Raw genomic sequence first — 24,089 nt, 5'->3', positions numbered from 1 at the left:
AAGGCTCAGTGCATAGGGCTTCATGTTACAAACCAGCTGGGGCTCACCTCTTAGCCCCAGAGCCCAAGCCTGAGGAGAGCAAGTATAACCCTAAACACTGAGAAAGGTATAAAAGAATCAGGTCAGGTCCAGAACTGTCCTAAATAGAGATCATGGTCTATCTAAAATAATAATAATAATGGCATTTGTTAAGCTTACTATGTGCAAAGCACTTTTCTAAGCGCCAGGGGAGATACAAGGTAATCAGGTTGTCCCACGTGGGGCTCACAGTCTTAATCCCCATTTTACAGATGAGGTAACTGAGGCCCAGAGAAGTTAAGTGACTTGCCCAAAGTCACACAGCTGATAAGTGGTGGAAGCGGGATTAGAACCCATGACCTCTGACTCCCAAACCCTTGCGGTTTCCACTGAGCCCTGCTGCTTCCGCAAAAGGAAGAATAAGGAAGGAAGAATAAGTATTGAATCCCCATTTTACTAATGAGGAAACTGGTGCATATCAAATTTAATGACTTTCCCAATGTCAAACAGCAGGAAAATGGTGGAGCAAGGAATGGAATCCAGGTCTCCTGACTCCCAAGCCTAAAATCTTTCCTCTATGACACTCTGCTTCTCTATCAAAATGAAGCATTGCTAATTAAAGCAAGGTATATCTCAGGTAAAAAAAGGAAGCTAAAGATCATTTATTTGGGTAGGGACTGTCCCTATATGTTGCCAATTTGTACTTCCCAAGCGCTTAGTACAGTGCTCTGCACAAAGTAAGCGCTCAATAAATACGATTGATGATGATGATGATGGTAATGATTTCAACCTTGATTTTAGCCAGACCTCCTTTTTGAGGCTTTCCCCAAGCAGAGTTTTCAGGTAGGCAGCATGCCCTAACCACCTGTTTTACTGTTATTATTACCATTATGGCATTTGAGAAGCAATTACTATGTGTAAAGCACTATTTCTAAATGCTGGCTTACATACAAATTAATCAAGTTGGATACAGTCCTTGTCCCACATGGGGTTCACAGGGCAAGGTAAGTAGAGAAGAGGCATTGAGTCACCATTTTACAGATGAGAAAACTGAGTCCCAGAGAAGTTAAGTGATTTACCCAAAGTCACGCAGCAGGCAACTGGAATAAATGTGATTAGTACAGTGCTCTGCACACAGTAAGCGCTCAATAAATACGATTGAATGAATTAGAATCCGGGTCATCTGATTCCCAAGCCTCTGCTTTTTCCACTAGGCCCTACTGCTTCTATTAATTTTAATTTTCAGCTTGGCCTTAACAGTCATAGACTGTTAGACGATAGAGAAGCAGCGTGGCTCAGTGGAAAAAGCCCGGGCTTTGGAGTCAGAGGTCATGGGTTGAAATCCTAACTCCGCCAATTGTCAGCTGTGTGACTTTGGGCAAGTCACTTCACTTCTCTGGGCCTCAGTTACCTCATCTGTAAAAGGGGGATTAAGACTGTGAGCCCCCCATGGGACAATCTGATCACCTTGTAACCTCCCCAGCACTCAGAACAGTGCTTTGCACATTGTAAGTGCTTAATAAATGCCATTATTATTATTATTATTATTATTAATAAATTTCATTACACTGTTTATATTAATTTCTGTTTTCCTATCTAGGCTGTAAGCTTGTTGTGGGTAGGGAACATGCATACAAACTCTGTTATATTGTACCCTGCCAAGCTCTTAGTACAGTGTTCTGCACACAAGTAAGCACACAATAAATACAATTAATTGATTGATTGATTGACCTCTGCGTTATAAATAGTACCTTGCGAATCTTGATTTTAGTATATTCTTATGTGATCTTTTCCCATTTGTGCTACTCATTAAATCCCAACTTTTATCTTCTATGATTTGGTAATCTCATTTAAATCCCCTCAGCGCTGGAGAGCTAATAAGATTACCGGTTATTTCTCTATTTATTTATTTATTCATTCCACTCTCAGCCACAAAGCACCTACGTACATACATATAATTCATTTTAATATCTCTCCCCTCCTGTAGACTGTAAACTCCTTGTAGGTAGAGATCACAACCAGCACAACTGGTTGTGCTGTATTTTCCCAAGTGTTTAGGACAGTGCTTTGCACATTGTAAGCGCTTAACAAATACCATCATTATTATTATTAGTACAGTGCTCTGCACTTAGTAAATGCTCAATAAATACCATTGATTGATCAATTGATTGATTCAGCTCTGGTCTCTGGGATCTCCACCAAACTCTCAATTGGATACTCGATGGAGTGTCTTAGCCCATACTTTCCTTAGTAGTTCTAAGTGTAGAATGGCTGATTTTGATCCTTGTTTATGGTTACACAGCAAACAGACTCAATTTTGATTTCCTAGGGAAAAGCCTCAGAAGAAGATAATCAAAATTGATGTCAGAAATCTGAGGTTGCAGTGGGAAGATGTGACCTGTGGAGGAAAAAAAAAAAAGGATTAGAATTGATGTCAGTTCAGGGGGACCAAACAATTTATTGGAATACAGCAGAATTCACCTGTGACCCATCCTCATCCAGGTCTATTTGAGAATATGCCAATGAGCAAAACCAAATTCTTTATGTGTGAGCAAACTTTCTAATTGGATGATTATGACTCCTTCCCCAGATAATTCCGAGGAGAATTTTAGTTGGGTAGACAAGGCTATTAGAGCAGAAAACAATGTAATGTGAGATGTGGAATCTTGTTAAAAATGATGTTCTGCATTGTCCTTCTCACAGTGGACAAATATGGTGACTAGGCTGCTATGTCCAAAGCAGGAGAAGCAGTGTGGTTCAGTGGCTTTGGAGTCAGAGATCATGGGGTTCAAATCCTGGCTCTGCCACTTGTCAGCTGTGTGACTTTGGGCAAGTCACTTAACTTCTCTGTGCCTCAGTTACCTCATCTGTGAAATGGGGATTAAGACTGTGAGCCCCCTGTGGGACAACCTGAACACCTTGTAACCTCCCCAGCACTTAGAACTGTGCTCTGCACATAGTAAGCGCTTAATAAATGCCATCACTATTATTGGACTCACTAAAATGTGGAGAAAAACTGTTTCCAGGGGTAGGCAAGAATACAGGGATCTAAGTGAATTTTCATTCCAGCAACATGAGGAAATAAGCCAGCTTTGAGCTCGTTGATTCACCAAATAGGCAGCTGATTTTCTGTTTGAAGCCCTATCAATCCGTCAGCAATCAGTCACTGATATTTATAGAGTATTCACCATGTTAAGGGCATTGTACTAAGTACTTGTGAGAGTACGGTAGCATTAGTAGAGTCTGCCCTCCAGAAGTTTATAATCAAGCATGAAACACTGAATCTCTGACTGCTTCTTACTCCCATCCATGGAATCAGCTGCATTTTGAAAAACACTACTATGAATATCCTGGAGTTCTAACTCTTGTGGCAGCTTGTTTTCCAAAATGCAAACCAAATTTCTTGTCGAATATCAAGCTAGTTTGCCGCCCCATCGCCTCTTCCAGACGATCGGTCAATCATATTGATTGAGCTCTTACTGTGTGCAGAACACTGTACTAAGCTCTTGGGAGAGTATAATATAACAGTAGAACAGACACATTCCCTGCCCAAGATGAGTTTATAGCATTGAAATTTGCCATAAACTCCCAGCCCTTCATGAATTTCTGGGTGGCAAGCCTCGACATTGACAGTCAGCTCAGTTAGTACAATCCAACCCCATGTTTGAGTGACCTACACACCAAGTCATTTTATATTTCTTTTGTACCTATATGCCAATTTACCATCACTATTATACTTGCTTGATAGTTACATGAAAATCTCTTTGCACCTTCTTTTGATGGGACTTAATGTCAATGATTCATTATTTATTATACACTAACTGGCAAGTTCTGTGTTTGTTATACAGAAGTGAAATTAAGGCAGACTGGCCCAGAACAGTTCTGATCAATCAATCAATCAATCAATCGTATTTACTGAGCGCTTACTGTGTGCAGAGCACTGTACTAAGCGCTTGGGAATTACAAGTTGACAACATATAGAGACAGTCCCTACCCAACAGTGGGCTCACAGTCTGAAAGGGGGAGACAGAGAACAAAACCAAACATACCAACAAAATAAAATAAATAGAATAGATATGTACAAGTAAAATAAATAAATAAATAGAATAATAAATATGTACAAACATATATACATATATACAGGTGCTGTGGAGAAGGGAAGGAGGTAAGATGGGGGGTGTAGAGGGGGATGAGGGGGAGAGGAAGGAAGGAGCTCGGTCTGGGAAGGCCTCCTGGAGGAGGTGAGCTCTCAGTAGGGCCTTGAAGGGAGGAAGAGAGCTAGCTTGGAGGATGGGCAGAGAGAGGGCATTCCAGGCCCGGGGGATGACGTGGGCTGGGAGTCGATGGCGGGACAGGCAAGAACGAGGCCTAACGGTGAGGAGATTAGCGGCAGAGGAGCGGAGGGTGTGGGCTGGGCTGTGGGAGGAGAGAAGGAAGATGAGGTAGGAGGGGGCGAGGTGATGGACAGCCTTGAAGCCCAGGGTGAGGAGTTTCTGCCTGATGCACAGATTGATTGGTAGCCACTGGAGACTTTTGAGGAGGGGAGTAAAATGCCCAGAGCATTTCTGGACAAAAATCATCCAGGCAGCAGCATGAAGTATGGACTGAAGTGGGGAGAGACACGAGGATGGGAGATCGGAGAGGAGGCTGATGCAGTAGTCCAGACGGGATAGGGAAAGAGCTTGAACGAGCAGGGTAGCGGTTTGGATGGAGAGGAAAGGGCGGATCTTGACGATGTTGCAGAGCTGAGACCAGCAGGTTTTGGTGACGGCTTGGATGTGAGGGGTGAATGAGAGAGCGGAGTCGAGGATGACAACAAGGTTGTGGGCTTGTGAGACGGGAAGGATGGTAGTGCCATCAACAGAGATGGGAAAGTCAGGGAGAGGGCCAGGTTTGGGAGGGAAGACAAGGAGTTCAGTCTTCGACATGTTGAGCTTTAGGTGGCGGGCAGACATCCAGATGGAGATGTCCTGAAGGCAGGAGGAGATGCAATCCTGGAGAGAGGGGGAGAGAGCAGGGGCAGAGATCACACAATAAGTGCCAGAACATCAGTCTTGTATGAATTACTTAGAAATGCTGAGCCTGGTCAGTACAGTCAACCATGTCAGAGTATTTCATAACTGCAGCAGCTCCCAAATGACCCCAGGGATACGCAATAGGATTTCTGACTTGCTAATCTAGGACTCCCTCCATGATCAATGGCTTCTGGGAGACTTCTGTTTTTTCAGATTTCTCCAGTGAAAACATTGGTTTAACCTCCACCCTCTCTCCTCATCCTCTGAATGGCTCCCACAGACAGGAGCTGACCTGAGAAGCAGCGTGGCTCAGTGGAAAGAGCACGGGCTTTGGAGTCAGAGGTCATGTGTTCAAATCACTGCTCTGCCATTTGTCAGCTGTGTGACTTTGGGCAAGTTACTTAACTTCTCTGTGCCTCAGTGACCTCATCTGTAAAATGAGGATAAAAACTGTGAGCCCCCTGTGGGACAACCTGATCACCTTGTATCCACCCCAGTGCTTAGAACAGTGCTTTGCACATAGTAAGCACTTAATAAATGCCATTATTATTATTATTATTATTATTATTAGTGGGAAAATCCACCTGTTGAGTCCCTATGCCAGTAATGCAATGCCCTCTGGTTGAGTGGCAGAGGAATTGTGACAAGGGAGGGCTGATGGAGTCCCTTATTTCAGGCCTCTGGCAGATCCCTGCAGTCCTTTCATCAATCAAAAGTATTTACTGGGCATTTATTAATAGTAATAAATAATGATGGCATTTGTTAAGTGCTTACTATGTGCAGAGCACTGTTCTAAGCGCTGGGGGGGATACAAGGTGATCAAGTTGTCCCACGTGGGGCTCACAGTCTTAATCCCCATTTTACAGATGAGGGAACTGGGGCTCAGAGAAGTTAAGTGACTGGCCCAAGGTCACACAGCAGACATGTGGTGGAGCCGGGATTTGAACCCATGACCTCTGACTCCAAAGCCCATACTCTTTCCAACGAGCCACGCTGCTTTATTGTGTATAGAGCACTTGGACAAGTAGAAAACAATAGAATTGGTAGACACATTCCCTACCCACAAGGAGCTTACATTCTAGGGACTCTTGTATCACATTCACAGAGTGTTCCCTCCAAACACCAGTCAAGCTCCCTCTTTCAAAAACACAGCCCAGGGACTTATTCCCATTCCATCCTGTACTATACACAGCACCCACTTTATCCTGATTCTCATGGCTGCAGGGTCATTCTTAGACAATTCATGCTCATTCAGGAATCAGCCTCCTAATTCCTGGAAACGTGAAAGGTAAACAGGTGGACACTGGGGAACTTGCCCTGTGGCACCTTGACTTCTACCCTACTCCCTCTCTCCGCTAAGAATGCCAAGTGAACATTAGAAGGCTTGATAAAGGGAATAACTGCTTTGTAAAAGCCATCTCTAAAATGATCAATCTTGGGTAATTTGTCCAATATGAGAAGCTCTATCCATAAAGTCAGAGTAGCTGCATGGTACCAATCTCGGGATCTCAGTTTGACTTCTACCTCCTGAGCACCCGCACTACTGCCCAAGCTTCCTGCTCCAACCTTCAACATTGTGTACACTCAGCACTGTATTTTGTGCCCAGCACAGTATCCTGCACACAGGATTTGTAAGGCTCGCTGTAGGCGGGGAATCATCATCATCATCAATTGTATTTATTGAGCGCTTACTGTGTGCAGAGCACTGTACTAAGCGCTTGGGAAGTATAAGTTGGCAACATATAGAGACAGTCCCTACCCAACAGTGGGCTCACAGTCTAAAAGGGGGAGACAGAGAACAAAACCAAACATACTAACAAAATAAAATGAATAGAATAGATAGGTACAGGTAAAATAAATAAATAAATAGAGTAATAAATATGTACAAACATATATACATATATACAGGTGCTGTGGGGAAGGGAAGGAGGTAAGATGGGGGGATGGAGAGGGGGACGAAGGGGAGAGGAAGGAAGGGGCTCAGCCTGGGAAGGCCTCCTGAATATACCTACCAACTCTGTTATATTGTAATGATAATAATAATAATAATGACATTTATTAAGCGTTTACTATGTGCAAAGCACCGTTCTAAGCACTGGGGAGGTTACAAGTTGATCAGGTTGTCCCACTGGGGGCTCACAGTCTTCATCCCTATTTTACAGATGAGGTAACTGAGGCCCAGAGAAGTTAAGTGACTTGCCCAAAGTCACACAGCTGACAATTGGCAGAGCCGGGATTTGAACCCTTGACCTCTGACTCCAAAGCCCGGGATCTTGAGGAGCAGTGTGGCTCAGTGGAAAGAGCACAGGCTTTGGAGTCAGAGGTCAAGGGTTCAAATCCCAGCTCTGCCAATTGTCAGCTGTGTGACCTTGGGTAAGTCACTTAACTTCTCTGGGCCTCAGTTACCTCATCTGTAAAATGGGGATGAAGACTGTGAGCCCCCGGTGGGACAACCTGATCACCCTGTAACCTCCCCAGTGCTTAGAACAGTGCTTTGCATGTAGTAAGTGCTTAATAAATGCCATTATTATTATTATTATTATTATTATTATTATTATTTTCCACTGAGCCACGCTGCTTCTCTCTCACTGTACTCTCCCGAGAGCTTAGTACAGTGCTCTGCTCATAGTAAACGTCCAGTAATAATGTTGATTTACTGCCAGTGCTTCCGTGCTCCCCACTTCCTCGCCCCAACTCACTCCCTCTGCTCTACCCTCTCTCCTTGCCCCACAGCACTTGTGTATATATGTACATATCTATAATTCTATTTATCTATATTAATACCTGTTTTACCTGTTCTGTTGTATATATATATAATTCTATTTATTAATAATGATGCTACTGATGCCTGTTTACTTGTTTTGATGTCTGTCTCCCCTCTTCTAGACTGTGAGCCTGCTGTGGGCAGGGATTGTCTCTGTTGCTGAATTGTACTTTCCAAGCGCTTAGTACAGTGCTCTGCACACAGTAAGCGCTCAATAAATATGAATGAATGAATGAACAGTAGTTTCCCTGCTAGTAGTTCTTTGATCTAGAGTCATTTTCATTAAAGCAACACTGGTGGTTTCTTTTGACAGGACCCAAGTCTTAAAGGTTGTTTGGTAGAGAGTATATGACAGAGGTCAACACTGAGAAAGGTCTTGCCATAAAAATGGAGCTTTGATATTGGCTTGAAGATTAATACATGCGCCTTCAATTTCTATAAGTTCACCATCCAACCAGAGAAGCAGTGTTGCCTTGTGGTTAGAGCACGGGCCTGGGTGTCAGAAAGATCTGGCTCCTTATCTCGGCTCTGCCACTTGTCTGCTGTGTGACCTTGGTCAAGTCACTTAACGTCTCTGGTACCTCATCTGTAAAATGGATATTAAGATTGTGAGCCCTGTGTGGGATTGGAACTATGTCCAACCTGATTAACGTGTATCTACCCCAGAGCTTAGTACAGTGCCTGGCACAGAGTAAGTCTATTCTATTTATTTTATTTTGTTAGTATGTTTGGTTTTGTCCTCTGTCTCCCCCTTTTAGACTGTGAGCCCACTGTTGGGTAGGGACTATCTCTATATGTTGCCAACTTGTACTTCCCAAGCATTTAGTACAGTGCTCTGCACACAGTAAGCGCTCAATAAATACGATTGATTGATTGATTGATTGGTTAACAAATAGCATAAAAAACAAACAAAAACAATAAGATAATGAGGTTGGCCACAGTCGTTGCCCGACATGGGGTTTATACAGTCTAAGAGGGGGTGGAGAACAGGTATTTTACAGGTGATCACGCTGACACGTTCAGAAGTAAAATTACCCTCCCAAGTTCATACAGCAGGAAAGTAGCAGAGCTAGGATCAGAACCCACGTCTCCTGATTCCCCAACTACTTGCCCTGATCCACTTTAGACAAGGAGAAGGAGCTGATGTTTTCTTAAAGCCCATTCCAACTGTAGGATAGGCCACAGGCAGCATAGAGTTGTTGGGAGAGTTTCATAAAAGGTAAAGGTACAGATACTCTCCTCACAGAACATTAGATCTGAAGGAAGAGACAGTCAGACATGAAATATTTACACAACAGTGGGAGCAGGAGAGAGAGAGAGAGAACAAAGCTGTATTTGGTAATAGCAGGAACATGGAAAACAGAAACACGGCCCTGGGAGTCAGAGGTCATGGGTTCTAATCCCGGCTCCACCATTTGTCTGCTTTGCGACATTGAGCAAGTTACTTAACTTCTGTATGCCTCAATTACCTCATCTGTAAAATAGAGACTGAGCCCTATATGGGGCAGGGGCTGTGTCCAGTCCAATTTTTTATATCTACTCCAGTGCTTAGTACGGTGCCTGGCCCATAATAAGTGCTTAAAAAACACCACAGTTATTATTATGAAATGATTTAGTGGATGTGTAACAAGTAATGTGAATATTAGTATGCATAGATTTCTCCTATAGAATGGGATTCTAAACATTCAATGAATACCAGTGATTAATTGATTCTATTCCCAAAGACTGTCATAGTACAGGAAATCCTGTCTCTGATGTTATGTATAAGTTTAAACCATTTAATCCAACAGTATCATATTGTAGCTAGATAGGTACACTTGTTGGAAGAATGTTCCCTAAATTCCCTAATTGCAGTCTAGCCAAAATGTAATATTGACAAATCAAATTACAGCATAACAGAATGTTTACATATTGCTAAGGATTTGTAAAACTTCTAAAGAGCTTTCTTCCAGCAGTATCATATTGTAGCCAGATAGGTACACTTGCTGGAAGAATGTTCCTTAAATTCCCTAATTGCAGTCTATCCAAAATGTAATATTGACAACTCAAATTATAGCATAACAGAATGTTTTCATAATGCTAAGTATTTATAAAACTTCTTAAGAGCTTTGATTCTCCCAGTTTTTCCAGTAGCATCTCAAGAAGAGCTCTTTCTCAACTTTTCAAAATCAACCCCCTAAACCTACACCTCTGACCCCAACCCTTCATGTCTTAACATTAAAACTCGCACCTTCTTCCCTTCCCGATTACAATCCTCAACCATCCCCTTTCCAATTGCTTCTTCCCCACTGCTTTCAAACATGCTCATGAAACCCCTAGCCTAAAAAAACCCTCCCTTGATTCCAGGGCTTCCTCACTCCCTCACTCCTACCATTCCTCTCCGAACTCTTTGAGAGAAGTTTTTTGTTTGTTTTTTTTTGTTTTTAATTGTGTTTTCTAAGCACTTAGTGCCAGGCATTGTTCTTAACCCTGGGGTAGATTCAAGTTAATGAGGTTGGACAGAGTGCCTGTCCCACATTAATTAATTAATTAATTCATTCATTCAATCATATTTATTGAGCGCTTACTGTGTACAGAGCACTGTACTAAGCACTTGAGAATTCAATCGTATTTATTGAGCACTTACTGTGTACAGAGCACTGCACTAAGCGCTTGAGAAGTACAAGTTGGTGACATATAGAGACGGTTCCTACCCAACAACGGGCTCACAGTCTAGAAGGGGGAGACAGACAACAAAACAAAACATATGGACAGGTGTCAAGTCATCAGAATAAATAGAATTAAAGCTAAATGCACATCATAAACACAATAAATAGAATAGTAAATATGTACAAGTAAAATAAATAGAGTAATAAATCTGTACAAACGTATATGCAGGTGCTGTGGGGAGGGGAAGGAGGTAGGGTGGGGGGATGGAGAGGAGGAGGGGAAAAAGGGGGCTCAAAATCTCAATCCCCATTTAACAGATGAGGTACCAGAGGCACAGAGAAGTGAAATTACTTGCCCAAGGTCACACAGAAGACAAGTGGTGGAACCAGGATTAGAACCCAGGTCCTTCTGAATCCCAGGCCGATGCTGTATCCTCTAGTTGTCTACACCCCATCTCTCTTTCCTCTCCTTCAGTTCTCTTTTTGATCCCCTCCAACCTAGTTTCTACCAGCTCTCCCTCTCCTGCCTTACCTTGCTGAGCAATCAATCAATCGTATTTACTGAGCACTTTACTGTGTGCAGATATTTTACTCTATTCCAACCTGCATACTTAACTTTGAAGCAGCATGGCTAGTGAGTGGATAGAGCATGGGCCTGGGAATCACAAGATCATGGGTTCTAATCCCGGATTCATCGCTTGTCTGCTGTGGGACCTTGGTCAAGTCACTTTACTTCTCTATGTCTTAGTTACCTCATCTTTAAAATGGGGATTGAGTCTGTGAGCACTCCTTGGGACAGAGACTGAATCCAACCCAATTTGCTTGTATCTACCCAGCGCTTAGTAGAGTGACTGGCACATAGTGAGCATTTAACAAATACCATTATTATTATTATTTTCAAATACCAGCCCTACTCCCTGCATCTCAACCTCCTCTTTCTCACCACTGACCCTATACCTGATACTCCTTTCTGGCTCATATCTGGCTCATACAACCACTCTTCCCATCTTCAAACCCCTTCTAAAATCATATCTACTCCCAGAGTTCTTCCCTTACTAACCTCACATTTCTCCTATTTGCCCTCACTTCTGCAACATCTATGCATTGGGTCTATACCCCTTAAACACTTTGATTTTCACCCCATTCCCACAGCTCTTATGTATATATCCATCTGTTATTTATTTTAATGTCTATCTCCACCAATAGTCTGTTAACTCCTTGTGGGTAGGGATTGTGTCTATCAACTTTATTGTACTGTACTTTCCCAAGTGTTTAGTACAGTGCACCATATAAAGTAAGCACTTAATAAATGTGACTGCTCGATTGATTGGTTGAGTGAAGAAAAATTGTATGTTAAGTATGGGAATCCTTGGAGACAAAGAGCAGGGGAGACAGGAAACCACAAGAATGCACTGAAAGACAGAGAAAGAAATGTCCAAAGACTATTGGATATCAGAAAAGGGAAATAACAACTTAGTGTGATACTCAGTTCCATAGTATGCTGAGTTGTTAAGATGTGTCTAGAACTACCTGAGCTGTAAGTAGGGACCGTCTCTGTATGTTGCCAACTGGTACTCTTGTACTTCCCAAGCGCTTAGTACAGTGCTCTGCACACAGTAAGTGCTCAATAAATACGATTGAATGAATGAATGAATGACTAAGGTAAAGTCCTTAGAGCAAAGCACGAAGCACTTCGGAAACAGTTTCACTGTCCAGATAATCAGATTTCCACACAAATAAGCAGTCTTGTACTAAACAGTAGCTATTTCTATTATGAAAAATGTTTTTTTCACTGATTTTGTTCATTCTTCTTATAGACTCTCTGAGGGAAATTAATGGATTCTAACCAGAACTAAAATGCTGCATATTTAGATTTGCAGATGAAATAAAATATAACTTTTAACAGTATTGCTTGGAATACTTTTAGACTTTTAGTTTTTTAGACTGTGAGCCCACTGTTGGGTAGGGACTGTCTCTATATGTTGCCAATTTGCACTTCCCAAGCGCTTAGTACAGTGCTCTGCACACAGTAAGCACTCAATAAATACGATTGATGAATTCAAAATAATTAGCAACATCTCTAGGTATTCCTTGATGTATGTTTGAAAAAATATTGCCAAATTATAATCAGATTTTTCATTTTAATAAAAATATATAATCCTGAATCTGGAATACACATTAATTCATCCCATTTTATTATGAGTTTAAAATAATGAAAACATGTTGGAAATGGAGTGAGAAAAGTACTTCAGACTTTGAAAGATTTGGTGCTGTATTGCACTCTCATATAGCATTCTTTGAATTTCGTGGGAGAGCATTTCTAAGTTAACTAGAACAAATACTGGTTCATCTTCTTGTGGTCAAATATTACAAAAATGCTCTATCATATATCAATAATGCTCTTTAATATATAAATTGCCATAAAATATATTTAATGTTTCACAGCTGTAAATTCACAAAATGTATTATATTTCAGGGAACACCACCAAGTCGAGTAAGATATAAAGTTGATGACATCCAGTTTCCTTATCCTGCCACAATTTTTGACATCGAGGAGGATTCGGGCCGGGTAATAACTCGAGTGAATCTTAATGAAGAACCTGGTACAATATTTAAGGTAGATGTTTATAATTTTGCTAATGAGACCCATTCTGTCATTCTTTCAATCACAGTGGTCCTTTATCTTAGTTTTCACTGGTCTGTTTCAGTGCCACGGAGAAATAGTAACGGTCCTATTTTCTCTAACATCTTTGAAAATATAACAAGATCTGTATTTCGCAAATCACTTCCACCAGTTGTTCTCACAATGTAGTATTTCGAATAAAAAACTATCCTTCTGGACTGGTTTGACAGACTTCGATGGTAATTGAAATAGCATGTGTTTTGCTCTTTTTTCTCCTCTTCTCCAGCTACATCTTATAGGGGCTCTGCTCCAGGATACTGGGCTCCTGCTAATTCCTGCTAATTCCAGCAGTGGAACTAGTGTTGTTTCTCCCTGGCACCCTCCGCTCCTCTGCTGCTAATCTCCTCACTGTACCTCGTTCTCACCTGTCCCGCCATCAACCCCCGGCCCACGTCATCCCCCGGGCCTGGAATGCCCTCCCTCTGCCCATCCGCCAAGCTTCTTCCCTTCAAGGCCCTGCTGAGAGCTCACCTCCTCCAGGAGGCCTTCCCAGACTGAGCCCCTTCCTTCCTCTCCACCCCCCATCTTACCTCCTTCCCTTCCCCACAGCACCTGTATATATGTATATATGATTGTACATATTTATTACTCTATTTATTTATTTATTTTATTTTACTTGTACATATCTATTCTATTTATTCTATTTTGTTAGTATGTTTGGTTTTGTTCTCTGTCTCCCCCTTTTAGACTGTGAGCCCACTGTTGGGTAGGGACTGTCTCTATATGTTGCCAACTTGTACTTCCCAAGCGCTTAGTACAGTGCTCTGCACACAGTAAGCGCTCAATAAATACGATTGATGATGATGATGATCCCACAGCCTTTAGTCTCCCAGGCTATAATATTGCAGGTTAGCTTCATACTCTCCAGAGTCCCCTTAGTCTAACCAAGGAGTGAAGAATGGACGAGTAAGTTGCCTGCCCTGTTCATGTGGGTGTCCTCTTGTGATATGGGCAGATTCAAAGTCTGTGGTTCCCAGAGAATGGAAAACAGACGCCCTCATTCTGTAATACAGTCCTGTAAAGGGGCAATCCTCCACAGCCAATCTGGTCTTTTAGACTGTGAGCCCACTGTTGGGTAGGGACTGTCTCTATATGTTGCCAATTTGTACTTCCCAAGCGCTTAGTACAGTGCTCTGCACGTAGTAAGTGCTCAATAAATACGATTGATGATGATGATGATGGTCTTGAGAAACACTCTCTTCTCCCCCTCTCCCCCTCGTCCCCCTCTCCATCCCCCCATCTTACCTCCTTCCCTTCCCCACAGCACCTGTATATATGTATATATGTTTGTACATATTTATTACTCTATTTATTTATTTATTTATTTGTTTTGCCTGTACATATCTATTCTATTTATTTTATTTTTTTAGTATGTTTGCTTTTGTTCTCTGTCTCCCCCTTATAGACTGTGAGCCCACTGTTGGGTAGGGACTGTCTCTATATGTTGCCAACTTGTACTTCCCAAGCACTTAGTACAGTGCTCTGCACACAGTAAGCTCTCAATAAATACGATTGATTGATTGATTGATTCTTTGTCTCTACTGCCTATCCTACTTCCTCAGCAGGCTAGGTTTGAAATATAGGGCAATATAGGACTTGCCCTATATATTGCACCTATGGCAAGTCAGCTAACTTCTCTGTGCCTCAGATGCCTCATCTGTATGACTGTGCATCCCATATGGGACATGGACAGTGTCCAACCTCATTAACCTGTATCTACCTCAGCACATAGCTATCGTTATTATTATGATATTTGTTAATACCATATTAAAATACACAATACTATGTGCCATAATAATATATAGTACTATATTCCAGACACTGTTCTAAGTTCTGGGGTGAATACAAGCAAATCGGGTTGGACCCAGTCTCTGTCCCATGTGGGGCTCACGGTCTCAATCCCCATTTCACAGATGAAGTAACTGGGGCCAGAGAAGTGAAGTGACTTACCCAAGGTCACACACAGCAGACAAGTGGAGGAACTGGGATTAGAACCCATTATCTTCTGACTCCAGGGCTCATGCTCTATCGACTAGGTCATGCTGCTTCCCACTATGCCTGGTACATAGTAAGTGCATAATGAATATCATTAAAAAAGCAAATGTGTAGCCCAGGATGATTTCCCCAGGTTGGACACCCCCACAGAAATGGAGTCTCTGGGTGATTTCGGTAAAGTTGGTAATCATTCTAAGAGTGCGTGACCAGTGTGGCTATATATCCTGTAGGTCTTATGTCACTAGGGGTTATCAACCCATACTTTAATTCCTACTTTCGTTTCTTTGTGATCTTAGATTGAATTATTTCTTGGGTTTAATCTGTACTTCTTCCAAAATGTTTTGCATTATTGCCTTTATCTTTTATCAATCCAAACTGTTTCTAAAGATGTTTTACATACCTATTACTTACCTTTCCAAAATACTTATTTTTCTTGAAATGATATTGAACTTCACAGAGATTGAACATTTCCACTTGCAAATATTGCATCATTTTTAAAAGGAGAATTTCCTTCTATCAGTAAAGTCACTGAAGCCCAGTTCTTTTTTTAAAAAAAAAAAAAACAAAACAGTTCAGAATAGTTCTTTCCAGATATTTTTAGTTTTGTCTCTTGTATGGTATTTCCTTTATAATTTATCAGTCTATACTGTTTCTAAAGGTGTTTTATATATCTATTAAAGATCTTTCCAAAGTACTTTGTATAAAGAATGTACTTTACAGAGATTGAACATTCCTATTTACAAATATTGCATCGTTTTTAAAAGGAGAATTTCCTTTTATCAGTAGCCATGAAGCCCAGTTTTTTTAAAAAAAAACAGTTTAGAATGGTTCTTTCCAGATATTTTTAGTTTTTTCTCTTGTATGGTATTTCTTTTATCATTTATCAATCTACACTGTTTCTAAAGGTTTTATATACCTATTAAAGATCTTTCCAAACTACTTTGTTTAAATAATCCACTTTACAGAGTTTGAACATTCCTGTTTACAAATATTGCATCATTTTTAAAAGGAGAATTTCCTTTATCAATAAAGTCATTAAAGCATAGTAAAGAAAGCTCAAAACACCTTGGAATGGTTCATTCCAAATTATTTTTCATTTTATCTCTTGTTTGAAATTGTTGTGATATATATGGACTATTCATTCATTCATTCAATCGTATTTATTGAATGCTTACTGGGTGAAGAGCAATTTACTAAGCGCTTGGGAAGTACAAGTCGATACCATACCCAATCATGGTTTTTAGGCAAATATGAATAAGAGAAGACTGCAATACCTCCAAGAGGGTTGAGTGTGTTCTATGAATTAGAACTAATTCGCAAATTAAGCATTTGATACTCTAAACCAAGAAAAGAAATATGCACTCATATTTTTTCATTGTTTTTTTTATTCATAGTTGGCTGTAATCGCTTATGATGATGGAGATCCTGTAATGTCCAGCACTGCCCTTGTGAAAGTTGTAGTTTTACAGCCATCAGAAATTCCACTCTTCACCCAGGAGGAATACAGGTATTATTTTATCCAGTTGGCCTGAAGAAAAGTCATTTTTTAAACTATTCTCACAGGACCATGATCAATAAAGCTGGCCTCTGAACATAGCAAGTTCACTGAATTGAACTTCACAGAATCTCTTGTTTAGTGATAGTGAAAATAATTTGAAACACACATGATTATTTTCATTTTGATTAAAATAAGACTTTAAAAATATTAATTTCCTTGTTACTATCAGATTTTTCACAACAGTATGAGCAGGGTATGGCAATATATATATATATATATATATATATATATGTATATATATATATATTCATATATATATATATGAAATGAATGTGTAAGTAGCTTTTATTATGCATAAATTGTTTGAAACTCTTGAAAGATGACATCATGCCTTATAATTTTATTTTACTCTTCTGGTTGCCTAATACAGTGCTCTATGCAAAGTAGGTATTCCATAAATACTATGATTGATTGTCCGATGTGCTGCAGTTCAATATAGTGAAGCAGCAGGACCTAGTGGATAGAGCACAGGCCTGGAGGTCAGAAGGACCTGAGTTCTAGTCCCAGCTCTGCCACCTGTCTGCTGAGTGATCTTGGGCAAGTCATTTCCCTTCTCTGTGCCTCAGTTCCCTCATCTAGAAAATGGGGATTAAGACTGTGGGACATGGACTGTGTCCAACCTGATTACTTTTTAATGCTTAGAACAGTTCCTGACACATAGTAAGCACTTAACAAATGCCAATAATATATATATATATATGTATATATTTATATATTTCTATATATATTTTCTATGAAAATATTTCATACTTCCTGGTTACATGATAGGTCCTCATTATTACTGGACAGGATAAATCATTCCAAATTTTATCTGTAACATGCTTCTCTGTGGCGTGTTTCCTGCTTTAAAAGATGCAACTAGTCATCAGGTTTATCCACAGGAGAAGGATAAAAAAATATGACTTTTCGGAAGATACGAATTTATATAGTAGACTTATTACTTGGGGTATGGTGACAAGTGATGTTTATATTTGTAATCTATACCTTCCAAATGGATGGTTCCTTGGTTCCTGTCATTATTTTCCACCTCATCCAGCAAAGCAATTTAGCAAAATCTAAGCCAGGTGAGACGATCAGTAGAGTTGACCCAAACATTATTGTGTGTCTAATCAGACAATGTCTTGGAAGACAATATTCCTTTCCCAAATTTGAAAATGTGTCATTTGGAATATTCAGACTAAAAACTGGCAACTGTTCTCTGATGATTGAAAAAAGATTTGGAAATATTTCTCAGTACCCTATTCTTACTGTTTAATGCCTGAGGCTTTCGTTCTTAGCTTCAGCTATTAGCATGGAGAGTTGCAGAGGGCTGAGTTTTTATAGAACAAGTTAAAATCCCGTAATTCAGTGCTCAAGTGAGCAAAGCAAAGCTTTTACGATTAACTACCATAGGGGAGTAAAACAAAACACTCGAATTAAATTAGTGAGCCACACAATGAAACAGATTTGCATGGAAAACCATATAATGCAAAAATTGCATATTTCTTTGAAAGATAAAACTGTTTTTTTATTTTTAAATTATATTTGTTAAGCATTTACTATGTACCTGGCACCATTATAAACACTGGGATTGCACATAGTAAGCGCTTAATAAATGTCATTATTATTATTATTATTATTATTATTATGATGATGATTACTACAAACTACGTAGGTACAGGCCATGGCCCACATAGGATTCAGAGTCGTAATCCCCATTTTACAGATGAGGTGAGTGAGGGACAGAGAAATTAAGTGGCTTACCCAAGGTCACATAGTAGAGAAGTGTCCTTTGAGCAGAATAGGTGCTCAATAAATACAATTGAATGAATGAATGAGAGAAGCAGTGTGGCTCAGTGGAAAGAGCACGGGTTTGGGAGTCAGAGGTCATAAATTCTAATCCCGACTTCCCCACATGTCTGCTGTGTGACCTTGGGCAAGTCACTTAAATTCTCTGAGCCTCAGTTATCTCATCTGTAAAATAGGAATTGAGACTGTGAGCCCCACGTGTGACAACGTGATCACCTTGTATCCCCCCCCAGCACTTAGAACAGTGCTTTGCACATAGTAAGCACTTAACAAATGCCATCATCATTATTATTATTATTATTATGAAGTGACTGAGTGGGATTGGAACCCAGATCCTCTGACACCCAAGCCCAAGCTTTATAATAATGGCATTTATTAAGCGCTTACTATTTGCAAAGCACTGTTCTAAGCGCTGGGGAGGTTACAAGGTGATAGGTTGTCCCACAGGGGGCTCACAGTCAATCCCCATTTTACAGATGAGGTAACTGAGGCACAGAGAAGTTAAGTGACTTGCCCAAAGTCACGCAGCTTGACAATTGGAAGAGCCGGGATTTGAACCCATGACCACTGACTCCAAAGCCCGGGCTCTTTCCACTGAGCCACGCTGGTTCTCTGTACCACTAAAGGAAGAGAGACTGGATGGGAGAGTAGGAAGAGGGAGAGAGAGGATTGGGGGGGCAGGAAGAAAGAGAGATGGGATGAGGGGCAGGAAGAAAGAGAGATGGGATGAGGGGCAGGAAAAAAGAGAGAGGGGGAAGTGGGCACGAAGAAACAGATAGGGGATGGGGGCAGGAATAAACAGAGAGGGGATGGGGGCAGGAAGAAAGAAAGAATTGATGGGGGGCAGGAAGTGAGAGAAAGGTGATGGGGGCAGGAAGCTGTACCACTAAGTGACTCTGTTTCTCTAATTTCAAAGTTAATTGCTATCCCTTTTATATTCTCAGGCTATGTCTTCTAGATAGTAAATAAATGCTTCAGGAGAAAATGAGCCTGTTGATAAGGGTAGAGGGAGCAGTATTATAGTGTAACTTTAGTGGCCTCAGTTTCCAGTCTTCCAAACGTAAAACAGGCAGTCACAAGTAATAAACAACAGTAAGAACTAATAGCGCTTAATAAATGCCACCATTTTTATTAACAAATCACATCTCGATTATTAGTAGTATGATTATCATTATAGAGAAGTGGCGTGGCTCAGTGGAAAGAGCCCGGGCTTTGGAGTCAGAGGTCATGGGTTCAAATCCCGGCTCCGGCAATTGTTAGCTGTGTGACTCTGGGCAAGTCACTTGGCTTCTCTGTGCCTCAGTTGCCTCATCTGTAAAATGGGGATTAAGATGGTGAGCCCCCTGTGGGGCAACCTGATCACTTTGTAACCTCCCCAGCATTTAGAACAGTGCTTTGCACATAGTAAGCACTTAATAAATGCCATCATCATCATCACTTCACTTCTCTGGGTCTCAGTTCCCTCATCTGGAAAACGGGGATGAAGACTGGGAGCCCCCCGTGGGACACCTGATCACTTTGTAAGCTCCCCAGCACTTTGCACATAGTAAGCGCTTAACAAATGCCATCATTATTATTAACAAATCCCATCGTGATTATTAGTAGTATGATTATCATTATAGAGAAGCAGCATGGCTCTGTGGCAGGAGCCCGGACTTGAGAGTCAGAAGACGTGGGTTCTAATCCCGGCTCCGCCGCTTGTGTGCTGGGTGACTTCGGGCAAGTCACTTCCCTTCTCTGGGCCTCAGTGACCTCATCTGGAAAATGGGGATGAAGACTGTGAGCCCCACGTGGGACAACCTGATCACCTTGTAACCTCCCCAGCACTTAGAACAGTGCTTTGCACATAGTAAGCACTTAATAAATGCCATTATTATTAGTAGTAGTAACAAGCACTTACTCTGTGCCATTCATTCCTGCATTCATTCATTCAGTCGTATTTATTGAGCATTTACTTTGTGCAGAGCACAGTTCTAAGCGCTTGGGAAGTACAAGTTGGCAACATATAGAGTCGGTCCCTACCCAACAACGGGCTCACAGTCTAGAAGGGGAAGACAGACAACTAAACAAAACATGTGGACAGGTGTCAAGTCGATAGAACAAAAAGAATTAAAGCAAAATGCGCATCATTAACAAAACAAATAGAATAGTAAATATGAATAGTGCCAGGCACTACATGCTGGGGTAGATAAAAGGTAATTAGGTTGGACACATTCCCTGTCCCACATGGGGCTCACAATCTTAACCTACAAATTCTGCAAATTCTATTTCTATTTCTATTCTACAAAATCTCTATTTCTTCCTACCTCCTTCCCCCTTTCTCTTTCTTCCTGCCCCCCCACCCCTCACCCTCTCTGTTTCCTCTTGGCCCCCTTCCCACTCTCTTTTTCTTCCTGCCTCTCACCCCCCCCACCCCCCCCCACACACAAGACTGTGAGCCGGTTCTTAGGTAGGGACCGTCTCTATATGTTTCCGATTTGTGCTTCCCAGGCGCTTAATACAGTGCTCTGCACACAATAAGGGCTCAATAAATACGATTGAATGAATGATTGTTTCTTCCTGCCTCCCTCCCCATCTCTCTTTCTTCCTGCCCCCTTTCTTTCTTCTCCCATCCCCCACTGTTTTTTCTCCTCCCCCTCCACGTTTCATCCTGCCCCTCTCCCCCCTCTTTTTTCCTGCCCTGTCCCATCTCTTTCTTCTTGCCCCCTGATCCCCTCTCTGTTTCTTCCTGTCCCACCATCCGCTCTCTTTCTTCCTGCTCCTCTCCCCCTCTCTTTGTTCCTGCCCCATCCTCTCTCTCTCTCTCTTCCTGCCCCCATCACCTTTCTCTTCTTCCTGCCCGCCATCAATTCTTTCTTCCAGCCCCCATCCCCTCTCTGTTTATTCCTGCCCCCATCCCCTATCTGTTTCTTCGTAGCCCCCTCCCCCTCTCTCTTTTTTCCTGCCCCTCATCCCATCTCTCTTTCTTCCTGCCCCCCCAATCCCCTCTCTCCTTCTTCCTACTCTCCCATCCAGTCTCTCTTCCTTCCTGCCCCACACCTCTGTTTCTTTTTGCCCCCGATCCCCTCTCTTTTTCTTCCTGCCTCCCCCCTTTCTTCCTGCCCCCTCCTCTTTTTTCTTCATGTCTCCATCTCCTCTCTGTTTCTCCCTGACCCCATCCCCTCTCTCTTTCTTCCTTCCCCCCTCTGTCTTTCTTCCTGCCCATCCACTTTCTTCCTGCCCCCATCACCTCTTTGATTCTTCCTGCCCCCCCTTTCTTGCTGCCCCCCTCTTTCTTTCTTCCTGCCCCCATCCCTTCTGTTTCTTCCTGCCCCCCTCTTTTTTCCTGCACCCATCACCTCTCTAATTCTTCTTGACCCCCCATTCCCACTGTCTTTATTCCTGTCCCCCCATCCCCTCTCTGTTTCTTCCTGCCCTTCCTACCCCTCTCTAGACTGTGGGCCCATTGTTGGGTAGGGACCGTCTCTAAATGTTACTGATTTGTACTTCCCAAGTGCTTAGTACAGTGCTGTACACACAGTAAGTGCTCAATAAATGATTCAATGAATGAATGAATGAACCCCCATTTTACAGATAAGGTAACTGAGCCACAGAGAAGTTAAATGAACTGTCCAAGGTCACGCAACAGGCAAGTGGTGAAGTGGGGATTAGAACACAGGTCCTTCTGACTTTCAGGCCGGTGCTTTATTTTCTAGGCCATGATGTTGCACTGTAACCTTTAGTGGATATTCTCTGGGTTTATGAGATACAGGAAATCCTCAAATGCCTATTTTTCAGTTGAGATGTATAGCGCTTACAATATTTCTAAATGTTCCAACTTTACAACACATCAGTTTTGACTTTGCAGCTCAAACCACTTTCACTGGGTTAACTTTAGGTATGGGCTTTGGGAGTGCCAGGAAAATAGTGCAATTTAAAATCTGTGATGGAGAGGAAGAAGAGGAGAAAACTTAATAAGCTGGGGTTGGAGAGATTGAAGTTAGGTTCTAGTAGAGAGTAGGGGTTACCTGATTGCCAAATCACTCTGCCACGTCTGCTGTGTGGCCTAGGGCAAGTCACTTCACTTTCTCTGGGCCTCAGTGGATTGTGAGCCCCATGTGGAATAGGGAATTTGTTCAGTCTGATTGTACTTTATCAGTACCACTGCTTAGCACAGTGTTTGGCACATAATAAGCACTTGTGAGCAGGGAATGTGTCTTTTATTGTTATAGTGTGCTCTCCCAAGCACTTATTACAGTGCTTTGAATAGAGTAAACAATCGATACAATTGAATGAATTAATTAACAAATACCACAATTATTATTGTTACTACCAAGTGGAGTCACCAATAAGTGTTGAGGATTAAAAATGACTAGTCTTTCTTGCAAATATTCCCCACTCAGTATAAATTCACTGTGACCATCAGGTTGTACCAAATCTCTTAGGAGTAGGACCTGGATTTTGACTAGACCATGGTCTAAAAATTGTATCTCCTACAACAGCTTAATCTCTCATTTCCCCTATTCACCTTCCTTCTACATCACCTGGGCATTTGCCCTTAAACACTCCTCACTTTCGGCTTCAAGGCCCTCCATCACCTCGCCACCCTTCTTCCTCACCTCCCTTCTCTCCTTCTACACCCCAGCCTGCACCCTCCGCTCCTCTGCCACTCACCTCCTCACTGTGCCTCATTCTCACCTGTCCTGCCATCGATCCCTGGCCCACGTCCCTCCCCTGGCCTGGAATGCCCTCCCTCCACACATCCGCCAAGCTAGCTCTCTTCCTCCCTTCAAAGCCCTACTGAGAGCTCACCTCCTCCAAGAGTCCTTCCCAGACTGAGCCCCTTTTTTGTTTCCTCCTCCCCATCCCCCCTCCCTACCTTCTTCCCCTCCCCACAGCACTTGTATATATTTATATAGATTTATTACTCTATTTAACTTGTATATATTTACTACTCTATTTATTTTGTTAATGATATGCATATGACTATAATTCTATTTGTTCTGACGATTTTGACACCTGTCTACATGTTTTGTTTTGTTGTCTGTCTCCCCCTTCTAAACTGTGAGCCCGTTGTTGGGTAGGGACTGTCTCTATATGTTGTCAACTTGTACTTCCCAAGCGCTCAGTACAGTGCTCTGCACACAGTAAACTCTCAGTAAATACGACTGATTGAATGAATGAACATTAAAGTGACTGTATTTAACCTGATATGCTGTATCCACCCCAGCTCTTAGTACAGTGCCTGGCACGTAGTAAGTGCTTAACAAATACCATTTATTATTATTATTATTGTTAGGACTTATTCAGGGATGAAAGTGCGGAGAATAATTGTTGGAGGTGAAGCAGGAGAGTGTGCCATTATTGGTTTTCAGATGGCCCCAAACATGTTCCAAACATTGAGAATGTAAAGTTTTCTACCTGCCCTTCTCTCCTGCAGGACTGGCAGATATACCCTGAGCTTTGGGTCAGGAGGGAGAGAAGAACTACCCCCTCATGACATTGACAACCTGATGATGAGGAACTCAGGTCTATGTGATATCCAGTCTCTGTCTATTTAGTCTCCTGTGTCTGTGGGATAATAATAATAATGATGGCATTTGTTAAGCACTTACTATATGCCAAGCACTGTTATATAAGC

General features: G+C 41.8%; 1 protein-coding gene across 1 annotated transcript in view; it reads left to right on the top strand.

Annotated features, from left to right (window-relative positions):
• The window catches only part of PCDH15 (protocadherin related 15), a 702,056-nt gene that overhangs the window by 523,167 nt on the left and 154,800 nt on the right, over positions 1–24,089 (top strand). Inside the window, exons 21-22 of the mRNA XM_038743373.1 lie at positions 12,922–13,062; positions 16,518–16,630. Coding sequence (XP_038599301.1) covers positions 12,922–13,062; positions 16,518–16,630 — 254 coding nt within the window. The remainder of the gene's footprint in view (positions 1–12,921; positions 13,063–16,517; positions 16,631–24,089) is intronic.

This window comes from Tachyglossus aculeatus, chromosome 3, assembly GCF_015852505.1.
Source record: "Tachyglossus aculeatus isolate mTacAcu1 chromosome 3, mTacAcu1.pri, whole genome shotgun sequence".
NCBI classification, from domain to species: Eukaryota; Metazoa; Chordata; class Mammalia; order Monotremata; family Tachyglossidae; genus Tachyglossus; species Tachyglossus aculeatus.
This window is presented reverse-complemented; position numbering and strand designations above follow the sequence as displayed.